Source organism: Amblyraja radiata, chromosome 11 (genome assembly GCF_010909765.2).
Source record: "Amblyraja radiata isolate CabotCenter1 chromosome 11, sAmbRad1.1.pri, whole genome shotgun sequence".
NCBI classification, from domain to species: domain Eukaryota; kingdom Metazoa; phylum Chordata; class Chondrichthyes; order Rajiformes; family Rajidae; genus Amblyraja; species Amblyraja radiata.
The window spans coordinates 37,493,441-37,506,483 of record NC_045966.1 but is presented as its reverse complement, the minus strand read 5'-3'; the positions used below and the strand labels follow the sequence as shown (position 1 = coordinate 37,506,483).

The 13,043-nt window shown below is 41.9% G+C and overlaps 1 protein-coding gene across 2 annotated transcripts in view; it reads right to left on the bottom strand.

Moving 5' to 3' along the window:
* Positions 1 to 13,043, bottom strand: part of dbn1 (drebrin 1) — a 173,024-nt gene that overhangs the window by 58,901 nt on the left and 101,080 nt on the right. For both annotated transcript variants that reach the window (XM_033029681.1, XM_033029683.1), the window contains exon 2: positions 879 to 934. In XM_033029681.1, the coding sequence (XP_032885572.1) occupies positions 879 to 934 (56 nt within the window). The remainder of the gene's footprint in view (positions 1 to 878; positions 935 to 13,043) is intronic.

Below are 13,043 nucleotides of genomic sequence, written 5' to 3'. Positions count from 1 at the left end.
GACTCAATAACTCTCTCACCTGAAACCTATGCCCTCTATGCCCTAGTAATGGCTACAGTTTCATGGCTACAGTTTCTTCCACTCTTCTGAAGTTTTGAACAAAAAGTAGCCAAGTCCAAAAAATAAATTACAAATATCAAAGTGTTAGAATAGAATGTGTATTATGTATTATGAAAAGTCTAAAAATAAAAATGAAGCAGATGAATTATTTGCAGAGCCCCAACAAATCAGGATGTCCAATTCCATCCATTTCCCAATCTGAATAACTGGGTGATGATAGTAATTGGACTGTTTCAGAACATTGCCTTAAGATCACCTTCTGCACTGACACAATGCTCTCTCTTTTGAAACATGGCAATAATAAGTCAAGGAATTGGTCTCATCTTTACTCCAATGCTTTAACAGCAGCCTTACACAACCTTCCTCCACCTTGACAGAGAAAACAGAGAAAAATAGCTACTGACATTAGAAAACATTCCACTTCTCTCTTTAGCATATTAGTGAACAGGTTTACACATCTCAAGAGATTTAGATATTAAAAGGAATTCGGAAGGTTATGGACCCTTATAATTAGATATCTGCCAATGCATCACACACTTGAACAGCAAGCCAACAATTTGAAATGATTGGAGATTATTTAAAGGCTGCCATTGTCCATGTCTTCTGTGGATCAATGCACAGAACCCATGCAGTGCAAATCCTTGAAACCTTCTGCAGACTTGGGAGGCACATAATTCCTTACAAGAGTGTCATTAATTGCTTTGCTGCAGAGTATTCTGCAATTTTTACATACAAATAATGGCAAGTCTGGATCAAATCCAGCTGGAAAGACTTAATGTTAACTAGAGGCATAAATCAAGCCTGCATTAGTCACATACCTCCTGAATCGGCTAATTTCAGATTGTCAGTGTTATCTTCATAAGTGTACAGCGCCCTGTGGAGGAAAAGAATTCAGACCAGTTAATCAGCTTAAAGGCCATGGGATTTGGCTAAAAACAAAATGTAATGCATGATACTCAGAATTTTAAGTCAGTGACAAGATACCTTAAAGTGCAACCGTTTCATGTCAATGCTCAAATAAACCCGAATATAAGTGGCATATAAATTTTAGATTCTGTGTATTGAACAAGGATTCAACAATAACAAATACCTTTATTTTATAATCTTAACGACAACTCAAACAACTCAAAATATTAATGAAATAATCAGAAGACAAGTGATAAAGGAAAGATTGGATTGTTTAATTAAATAAATGATGAAAAGAACTTTACCAATTTTTTCTAATGTGGGAATGGTCTTGTTAATATTAAAGTTGAATTGAAATAAATTCTTGATCTCGAGCCATGCAGGCAATCAACATTGAGGAGTTTGAGGAAGGAAGATGAGTCATCTCAGTTTCATTTATTTGATTTCCTGCAAAAACTTTCTAGAAACTCTCTTCCAAGATCATCAAGTGAAACTCCAGAATGTCTAACCAACCATACTTATTTTTGACTAATCACTTTCCAGCATGTGACATTTCCATTGCATCAGCTGCTCAGGAGTTATTGTGGTCCATCGTGATTTATCATTTCAATCTGTGCTTATACTTATCACCTTCAAGTCTGTTCCTAACCAGCTAATTATTCAGTTTATTTTTAACATTTAATCAAAAGGCAGATACAAACACATGCAAGTGCCCTTATGTATCTATTGTTCCAAGGAAAGAACATACGACTGTTTTATTCTCATTTTGAGTTTGCTAATTTTGTACTTGTATCCTCAAATTCTGCATTCAGATTCCTAGTTATATAATCTGTTTATGTTCACCCTTTACAGTGTTCTCAGAACGTTTCAAAATTGAATAATATGGGGATCCAGGTGAGTTCTAATCTCATTAAAAATGACACGGTCTTTCTCAGATGTTGCTGCGATTGTCCTGCTTCAATATAATGACCACTTTCTTGCAACTTTAGAACAAATGGTCTCTTATTTTGTATTAGCAGCAAAAACAAATACACATCAAGTTGTGGTTGAGCTGGTAGGTGAAAATCCTAACCTGACACTCTTCTGGGATATCCAAGGTAGATTCAATGACATCTCACTTACATTTGATGTATTGTAGTCACTTTTCCAGAACCTCAGTAAACTTTGGCTTGAATCTTGACATCATGCACAGTTAGTACAGTGTTGTGGAATGCCTTCCACAATATCAGATCCCAGAAATCACTTTGCTAATCATGAAGCTTACACTTGTCAGAATGGCTTACCATTTGAGATACCAGCTACCAAGACAATTCATTCTTCCCCCACACAATTAAAGCATGGAATAGTCTTCACCCTACCATAGTTACCCAACCAGACGCAACTAAATTTAAGGTAGCTCTTCCTCTCCAAAAACCCTTTTTAGCTTAAGTTCACCCTCCGCCACCTCCAGTTGAAATTCCATTTGGAATATTTTTGGAGGACCAGGAAACCAAGAACCAAGATTTAAATTAGAAATGCTTCCATGTAGATCAAAATAGTCACTGGAAGAGCTCAGCCGGTCAAGCAACATCTGAACTCAAAGAGATGCTGCTTAACCCACTGAGTTCTTCCAGCATTTTGTTTTTGTTCTAGATTCCAGCACCTGCAGTTTTCTTTATCTTCTTGCTTTAAAGATAGATTCTCTGACCAAAGCACTAAAGGCAAGCCAACTCTGCCACCACTCGGCAATTCTTTTGATGGTAGTGGAAGTGGCCATGGCAGGATAATTTAGGCATTCAAAAGGGAATTATCAAGGCACCGCTTATTACAGCACAGGAAGTGATCATTTGTCCCACCAGGATCATGCTGAGTCCCAGAACAGCAATTCCTTCAGTGCAATTTTCCCTTCTTCATTTTCTGTTACCCATTCTCCATTACATGCCCATCCACTCCTTCTTTAATCCATTTGCACTTATCTACACACTATATCAATTGAAAATAGACAATCACCTTTGATGTATGACAACAAACCAGTTCATCCTGGGAAAATCCTCACAGAGAAGGTAGAAAGTCCACACACACAACACTTGAGGTCAGGATCATACTGAGTCCCTGGAACTGTGATGTGACACTAACAGCCTTTTATTCGGGCCACCCACATGCATAACAGAAGCAATGCAATTAGAAGTCCAAAAAAAGACTAATATTCGATACCATCTCAAATGGAGTGCAAGATTAATTTCTGCAACTTGTCTGTGATATTTTGGCCAAAGCATACTTTTATTTCCTCAAATGCCAATCTTACAAATAACCTAAACCAGCAACAGATTGAGACAGAAATAACCAGTTTATTTTGACATGAGCTTAAACATGCTTAGGGTAGCAAAGGTCACATGAAGTTGGCAACGTTTCATTAAGAGCCAGATGAAGATCCGAGTGGTGGCGCCATCGTGTGTGGCTGCCTAGCCTGCAGCTGTCTGTCCTTTCATTCTTTTGGGGGGGGGGGGGTTAGTCTGCTTTAAAGTTTGTTTTGGAGATCTTTTAGTCTTTTTATGTGGGGGGGGGGGGGGGGGGGGGAACGGGTCACTTCCTGGTCGAGGATGCGACTATTCTCCGAGCCGCAACTTCGTCCCCCTCCTCGCGGCCTACTACCTGGATTGGCGTGGCCTTTCCTGCTGGAGATCGGCCAGAGCCTCAGCTTCAGCAGCGGCAGGCGCAGCACTGGATTCCATTGCGGAGCAAGCGAAGCCTGACCGGGGTCGCCGTGTTGGAGCTGTGGTCTGTGAAGTGTAGATGGAGTCAATGGAAGGGAGGTTGGTTCGTGTAATGGTCTGGGCTGCGTCCACAATTCTCTGCAATTTCTTGCCATCTTGGGTGGAGATGTTCCTAAACCATGCTGTGGTGCATCACGATAGAATGTTTTCTACGGCATAGCCCAGGTTTACATCCACACAACCACTCACACTGAGGATCCATTATCAGTTCTGACACAATGAACTAATATTAGAAATGAAAAGTACATTTAGCATACTGAGAATTTTCTTGCAAGTTGATTAGGTTTGCGGCTAATTTTAATGGATTATAGGCACGCTTTGGAACAGCAATTAAGAGACAACAAAAATGACACTAAGTGCTGGAGTAGGGTAGGGTAGCATCTCTGGAGAACATGGATAGGTGACATTTTGGATCGGGATCCTTCTCCAGTTTGATTGTCGGGGGAAGCTGGAAGAAAGAAGGGGCAGGACAAAGCCTCACAGGTAAAAAATAGGTGGATACCGGTGAAGTTTTTTTTGATAGGCAGATGTTGGACAAATACCATAGATGTAAAGACAAGAGGTGTGCAACCAAAGGATTACAGTGTTGGAAATTGTGAAGCTAGAGGAAGAGGCATTGATTTATAAGAGTCAGGAAGTTATGATGCAGCTTTATGTAGAGGCTTTGAAGAGGTCCTCCTAGTAACCCAGGAAGGTCTCTATAGCCCTGTGCACAAAGAACATGCCATCTGCAGGTTGTGTTCGCGTCAAGTCTCCCTGCCCCATGGATATTGTCCACAATGTGCATGAGTGTTCACAATCCACTCCAAAGACGTACAGGTTTGTAGGTTAATTGGCTTGGTAAATGTAAAAATTGTCCCTAGTGTGTGTAGGATGGTGTTTATGTACGGGAATCGCTGGTTGGTGCGGACTCGGTGAGCCAAAGGGCCTGTTTTCGCGCTGTATCTCTAAACTAAACTACTCTGCCACTTAGATCAATCAATCACTGCTCATAAAATAACGCTGCTGCCGGCATGCAACAATCTGAAATTCTGAATGAAAGGTAATTGCAGAATGATTAACTGCACTATTAGCTGTAAATGAGGTTGTTTAAAAAATACTATTTGAAGTGTGTTCAGCTGCAGCCTCTTAAGGGCCATATTGAGGAACTAGAGCTGCAGCTGGCTGACTTCAGGATTATCTGGGGGTGTGAGTGTGCCAATAGATAAGAGTTATAGTGAGGTGGTCATGCCTGAGGTACAGGTAGATGGGTGACCACCAGGTAGGCAAAAAGTGCAGGAATTCCCTGGGGGCATTCCCCTCAACAACAGACATGCTACTTTGGATACCTTTGTGGCAGAGGACCGGTCAGGAGAGAGCAGCAATGTTGTTGGTCTGCAATGTTGGGCTTGGTTCTGAGGCACAGCAGGCAGGGAAACATCAGATAGAACCACAGTGATAGGAGACTCGTTAGTTTGGGGGCACAGACAGGAGATTCTGTGACGGCAGATGAGACTCCAGGATGGTGTGTTGTCTCCCTTGGCCAGGCAGTTGCAGAACATTCTCAAGGGGGAGGGGGAGCAGCAGGAAGTCACTGTGAGCGCTGGCACAAATGACATGGGTAGGAAAAGGGATGAGGTCCTGCAAAGTAAATATAGGGAGTTAGACAACATGGATGTACAAATGGATCTTGTGGTTCAAGTTCATAACTCTGTAAAAATGGCAACATAAGTATATAGAGTTGTACTCAAGGCTTATAGTATGCTTGCTTTCATATGTTGGGGAATTGGGTACGTCAGGAAGCAATTATGCAGATTTATAGGATTTTGGTTAGGCCACATTTAGTGTGTAGTTCTCAAGAGAGTCAAGAGAGTTTTATTGCCATGAGTCCCTGATAGGACAATGACATTCTTACTTGTTGCAGCACAACAGAATATGTAAACATAACACAGAACGGGAGATAAATGTTCAGTGTGTCTATAGACCATATATAGACAATAAATAAACAGATAAAGTGCAATAGTAATAATAGACTGTTATTGTTCAGAGCTTATTTAATGTATTGTTTAATAGCCTGATGGCTGTGGGGAAGAAGCTGTTCCTGAACCTGGATGTTACAGCTTTCAGGCTCCTGTACCTTCTTCCCTGATGGCAATGGAGAGATGAGTGTGTGGCCAGGATGGTGTGGGTCTTTGATGATGTTGGAAGTCTTTTTGAGGCAGCGACTGTGATAGATCCCTTCGATGGTGGGGAGGTCAAAGCCAGTGATGGACTGGGCATTGGTCACAACTTTCTGCAGTCTTTTCCGCTCCTGGACATTGAGGTTGCCGAACCAAGCCACGATGCAACTAGTCAATATGCGCTCTACTGTGCACCTGTAGAAGTTCGAGAGAGTCCTCCTTGACATACCGACTCTCCATAATCTTCTCAGGAAGTAGAGGCACTGATGTGCCTTCTTTATAATTGCATCAGTGTGCTGGGACCAGGAAAGATCTTCGGAAATATGCACGCCCAGGAATTTGAAGTTTTTGATCCTTTCCACCATTTGATATAAAAGGGATTGTGGGTCCCTATCCTACCCCTTCCAAAGCCCCATTATAGGAAGGATATGGTAGCTTTGGAAAGAGTGCAGCGGAGGTTTACCAGATTGATGACTGGATTAAGGGGCTTCAGGTCCAGGGAGAGGTGGACAAACTTGGAGTGTGGTGAGTGCCTGAATCATGTTGGTGGGGATGTTGGTTGAAGATGATACATTAATGGCATTTAAAAGACCTGTGGATAGGCCTATGGATGTGCAGAGAATGGAGGGATATGGATTATATGCATGACTCTAAGTAGTTGTCTTGGCATTATGTTTGGCATTGACATTGTGGGCCAAAGGGTCTGTTATTTTTCTTTACTGTTCGATGTTCTAATATGTTGGATGTCTTTTAATATGTTAAGTGGATTAATAATAATAATAATAATAATTTGTTTATAGGGACAGTGCATATTAATGAACATTTGCATGTAAATATGTGAGATTGTAGCCAATCAGTAGCTAATTTCCGTCTCTAGTCCCAGGCAAAGGTAGGTGAAGTATCTTGCCCATGGACACAACGACAGTACACACTCCAAGCAGGATCGAACCGGCCACCTTCAGGTTGCCAGCCGAACACTTAGCCCATTGTGCCATCTGTCGTCATTGCATTCCATTGCAAATCTCATTATACAGATTATACGAAAGCACACCGCAGTATGGAATTGTGGATGAAACATTTAGTAATTGTTTTGGACGATTTTACCAGAAAAAAGGACAGCCACTGACCTCAGTCTGTAGCTCATGTTTTGCTAAGATTGTGTGTGGTCATAATTAGGTTGGGAGTTATATCTAGTAATAATATGGATGCAACATAATCATTTTGTTCAGCATGGATCAAGGAGATTATGTTTTTGGTTTTCCTCAAAAATGTGAACCTCCACTTAAGAGTCATACAGCTTACACATGCCAACCAAGATACCCCATCTACACTATACCCTCCTGTCTACATTTGGCCCATATCCCTCCACTTATTTTGTGCTTGTGCCTGTCCGAATGCCTTTTCAATGTTATAGTTTCTGCCTCAACTACCCCCTCTGCAGCTCATTCTATATACCCACCACTTCCTGTGTGAAAAAGTTGACATACTATGAACTGTTTTCCCTCTCACCTTAAACCTATGTCCTCTGGTTCTTGATTCCCCTACTCTCAGCAAAAGTCTCTGAACATCTACCTATCTATTCCCCTCACCTCTCTAAGATCACCTCTCGTCCAACCATGCTCCAATGAATACACTCCTAGCGTTCCCAAGCTCTCCTTGTAGCTCAGGCCCTCGAGTCCTGGCAATCATCCTCGTAAATCTTCTCTACAGTCTTTCCAGCTTAACAACATCTTTCCTATAACAGGGTGGCTAAAACCAATACTCCAACTGTGGAGAGGAGGGGGGATGGGGGGAGAGGGAGGGAGCAGGCAGACGTACTTGGCGAGTGGGCGGCGCGGACGTGACCGACTGCGAGCGGGCAGCAAGCCTCGGCAGCTCTCAGGACCTCGTGGGACCTCTAAAGCCTTCGGCCGAGTGCGAGTCGACTCCGAGCGGGAGGCGACAAAATGACTGCGAGTCAGGTGGAGGGGGGGGGGGGGGGGTTAACGTAACTCACAGCTCGTGGAAAACAGTGCCCAGCAGACAGCGCGTTGAAAACTCTGCACAGCTGGCGACGAGGAGCAGAGCCATTCTGACGTCATCAGCTCATTAGCTTTAAAATTCTCAGATTTGTGAACAATTTTAATTATAAAACTCGTGAAATAATAAATCAAATTTTCAGATGAGGCGATTTTCAAGATCATGGTAAATCTTTATTGGAATATGTAAACATTTCACTGTTAGCGCGTCGTGTTTTCGAGATGTGAATCACAGAAAAACACACAATACACATACAAATACATGCATAAATACACACACACATCCACATCCAAGATCAGAGTTTTAATAGTTATATGATGTACCTGCACTCCTCGATCCCTCTGCTATACAACACTCCCCCGACCCCACCCATTTCCTGTGAAGGTCTGGACTTGGTTAGATTCCCTAAAATGCAAAACCTCACATTTATCTGCATTAAACTCTATCAATCATTCTTCTGCCTGCTTGCCCAATTGATCAAGATCCTGCCATAACCTTTGGTAACCATTTTTGCCATCTACTACATCACCCACTTTAATTTCATTTGCAAACTTGCTAATCATGTCTTATACGTTCTCATCCAAATCATCGATACAAACCACAAACAGCACCGAATCCTAAGGCACACTACCAGTTACAGGTCTCCAGTCTGCAACCTTCCATCATCACCTTCCGCTTTCTTCCATGAAGCCAATTTTCTATCCAGTTGGCTAGTTCTCCGTGTGATATAACCTTCTGGAGTTGCCTACCATGCAGAACCTTGTCAAATACCTTGCTGAAATCCATATATATATGTCTACAGGTCTGCCTTGACCAAATAATGTTTTGACCAGGAAAATGAAAATGTTAACATTAACAATCCAAGCACATCTTCAATATAAAAAAGGAGTAAAGTACAATTTACATCGGATGTAATCCCAAACACTCCCAAAAATGTACCATTCATCGAACAATAGTGCAAGTTTCAGAGAAGTGAAAATTGCAGATACTGTACTGAATATCTGATCTAAAATAGAAATAAGCTAACAACATTCAGCAAGTCAGGCAGCATCAGTGGAAAGAGAAGCAGAGTTAATACTTCAAGTCAAAGAAATGTCAGAACCTTTCCTCTTTCCACAGATGCTACCTGACTTGACAGCGATTCCAGCATTATTCACTTTTCTTCCTGGCTTCAGTGTTATTCACTACTCATGGTTGTGGTAGATTTCACTGATCTGGTGCACATATGCTGGAGGAGAAGCATAACACATATTTTTGCCGTTGCTAGAATTTCTTTTAAATTGAGAGTAGGGGGATAGCAGCTATCGACTGACATCTACTACAAACCTAGTTATCTTGGCTACACTTCCTCCCACCCTGCCTCTTGCAAAGATGCTATCCCCTGCTCTCAATGCCTCTGCCTCTGCCGCATCTGCTCCCAGGATGAGGCTTTCAATACAAGTACATCCAGCATTCCAGTGTTAATGTTTAGAAAGTTGTTAATGTTTTCTTTGACAGCTGAAATAATGGGCCAATAGGACAAGTGCTTCACCATTTCACCTCCTCCAAACAACCCAAGCCGACAAAAGAGTCCTTCACTTCACTTCCCAACCCACAACCCCCGTCCCCCCACACTCATTGACTCACCAACCTGGCCTCTCCCATCCCTCCTTCCATTGTACCACACAGTTGCAGCCTGGCATCAAATAACCAGCCAGCCAAAGGTATAAAATCGAACCTCTCAACTCTGCCTGATTATTCATTCCAAAATGATCACCCCCTCCCCCTCCCTTCTGCTGCTGTCAACATACCAAGGGCTCTAAATCTAGCTATTGGACTGCACAGATTTTAAAGTTTGGCTCTATCAGGATGCATGGTTGTGGATGCTAAGGTCTTTACTAAACCCATGGCATTTTGTACAGATGGCATAGGTTAGGTTCCATCTGGGTTTACAAAAATAATTTGAATTTCCTTTTTCCACTTCCTAAACCTACGATTGGAAAAAAAAATGCTTTGGGTAATGTGTGAAGTAATCAGAGACAAATAAGCAAATGTCACACTTCCACCTCCTAAAAACTACCCAGTCTACCAAACAGCAAACAGTTGTTCTTCACTCCATTACTTCCCCCCCCCCCCACGTCTAGAAAAAAACACTCACACACATCCTTTTTTTGGACCTCCTGGTTGCAGCATGGTGCCAAAGGACCCACCCAGTCCACAGTCCTAAATCCAACCTTCCAAATCTGCCTAGAGGGTAGACAAAAATGCTGGAGAAACTCAGGCAGCATCTTTTTAGAGAAGGAGATAGGCAACGTTTCGGGTCGAAACCCTTCTTCAGACTGATATGAGGGTGGGGGACGGGGGGGACGGGGACGGGAAGAAGAAAGGAAGAGGATAAGCCAGTGGGCTGAGGGAGAGCTGAGAAGGGGAGGAGAAAGTAGGGACTACCTGAAATTAGAGAAGTCAATGTTCATACTGCTGGGGTGCAAACCGCCCAAGTGAAATATGAGGTGCTGCTCCTCCAATTTACGGTGGTCCTCACTCTGGCCATGGAGAAGGCCCAGGACAGAAAGGTCGGATTCGGAATGGGAGGAGGAGTTGAAGTGCTGAGCCACCAGGAGATCAGGTTGGTAACCGAGTGAAATTTCATTCGAAAACTGTCCCCTTCCCATCCGCAAGAGCAAATGATATTTCTTTGAAAAATTCAGATTGTTATTATTCAAATTTCAGTAAGAATTGGCAATATTTAATAATGCATGATATTCTTTTTGGAGCATAAGAATGGATAGGAATTGTTCTAGTCTCAGTAATTTATGGAGCTTCAAATCATCCAGTGGCAGATTTCTCAGCTGTGATACAGTATTTTTAGACTGTTGTGTAACTGTATTTTGGGCTCCACAATTGCATTCATTATCAGTTAAAGTTGATGGTGTCAGGTGAAATACTGTGAATAGCAACAAAAAAATCCCCAGAAAGTGTGCTATTACTAAAAAAGATAAAAAATGGACTTGACCTCCTCTCTATGCAATAACAAAAATATTCTAAAAAATCTGACTTAATGCTACGAGTCATGAGGCAACACTGCAGACATTAGAAAGTGAAGTTGCAATTATGGATTTGATGAAAACAACCTCTCTAAAGAGATAAATCTACCTCTTTCCATTTTAGAGTACCAGGAACATCCTTTGTGAAGACCTATTCAGCTTTAACCTATTCATCCTATATAATGTCTCTCACCAATGGAATTAAACCAGTGCAAGGGATAATACTTCTCAGCCGCCCACATTGCTTTCACATGGTTATAAATAACTTGCTGCAGCCTATTTCATATAACCATATAACAATTACAGCACGGAAACAGGCCATCTCGGCCCTACAAGTCCGTGCCGAACAACTTTTTTCCCTTAGTCCCCACCTGCCTGCACTCATACCATAACCCTCCATTCCCTTCTCATCCATATGCCTATCCAATTTATTTTTAAATTATACCAACGAACCTGCCTCCACCACTTCCACTGGAAGCTCATTCCACCCACTGGAAGCTCATTCCACACCGCTACCACTCTCTGAGTAAAGAAGTTCCCCCTCATGTTACCCCTAAACTTCTGTCCCTTAATTCTGAAGTAATGTCCTCTTGTTTGAATCTTCCCTATTCTCAAAGGGAAAAGCTGATCCACATCAACTCTGTCTATCCCTCTCATCATTTTAAAGACCTCTATCAAGTCTCCCCTTAACCTTCTGCGCTCCAGAGAATAAAGACCTAACTTATTCAACCTTTCTCTGTAACTTAGTTGTTGAAACCCAGGCAACATTCTAGTAAATCTCCTCTGTACTCTCTCTATTTTGTTGACATCCTTCCTATAATTCTGCGACCAAAATTGTACACCATACTCCAGATTTGGTCTCACCTATGCCTTGTACAATTTTAACATTACATCCCAACTTCTATACTCAATGCTCTGATTTATAAAGGCTAGCATACCAAAAGCTTTCTTTACCACCCTATCTATATGAGATTCCACCTTCAAGGAACTATGCACGGTTATTCCCAGATCCCTCTGTTCAACTGTATTCTTCAATTCCCTACCATTTACCATGTACGTCCTATTTTGATTTGTCCTGCCAAGGTGTAGCACCTTACATTTATCAGCATTAAACTCCATCTGCCATCTTTCAGCCCATTCTTCCAAATGGCCTAAATCACTCTGTAGACTTTGGAAATCCTCTTCATTATCCACAACACCCCCTATCTTGGTATCATCTGCATACTTACTAATCCAATTTACCACACCTTCATCCAGATCATTGATGTACATGACAAACAACAAAGGACCCAACACCGATCCCTGAGGCACCCCACTAGTCACCTGCCTCCAACCCGACAAACAACCATCCACCATTACCCTCTGGCTTCTCCCATTCAGCCACTGTTGAATCCATCTTGCTACTCCTGCATTTATACCCAACAGTTGAACCTTCTTAACCAACCTTCCATGAGGAACCTTGTCAAAGGCCTTACTAAAGTCCATATAGACAACATCCACTGCTTTACCCTCGTCAATTTCCCTAGTAACCTCTTCAAAAAATTCAAGAAGATTAGTCAAACATGACCTTCCAGGCACAAATCCATGCTGACTGTTCCTAATCAGACCCTGTTTATCCAGATGCTTATATATATTATCTCTAAGTATCTTTTCCATTAATTTGCTCACCACTGAAGTCAAACTAACAGGCCTATAATTGCTAGGTTTACTCTTAGAACCCTTTTTAAACAATGGAACAACATGCGCAGTACGCCAATCCTCGGGGACTATTCCCGTTTCTAATGACATTTGAAATATTTCTGTCATAGCCCCGGCTATTTCTACACTAACTTCCCTCAATGTCCTAGGGAATATCCTGTCAGGACCTGGAGACTTATCCACATTTATATTTTTCAAAAGTGTCAGTACTTCTTTTACTTTGAAATTCATAGTATCCATAGCTACTCTACTAGTTTCCCTTACCTCACATAATTTAATATCCTTCTCCTTGATGAATACCGAAGAAAAGAAATTGTTCAATATCTCCCCCATCTCTTTTGGCTCTGCAGATAGCTGTCCACTCTGTCTATCCAATGGACCAATTTTATCCCTCGTTATCCTTTTGCTATTAATCCCTCAACCTT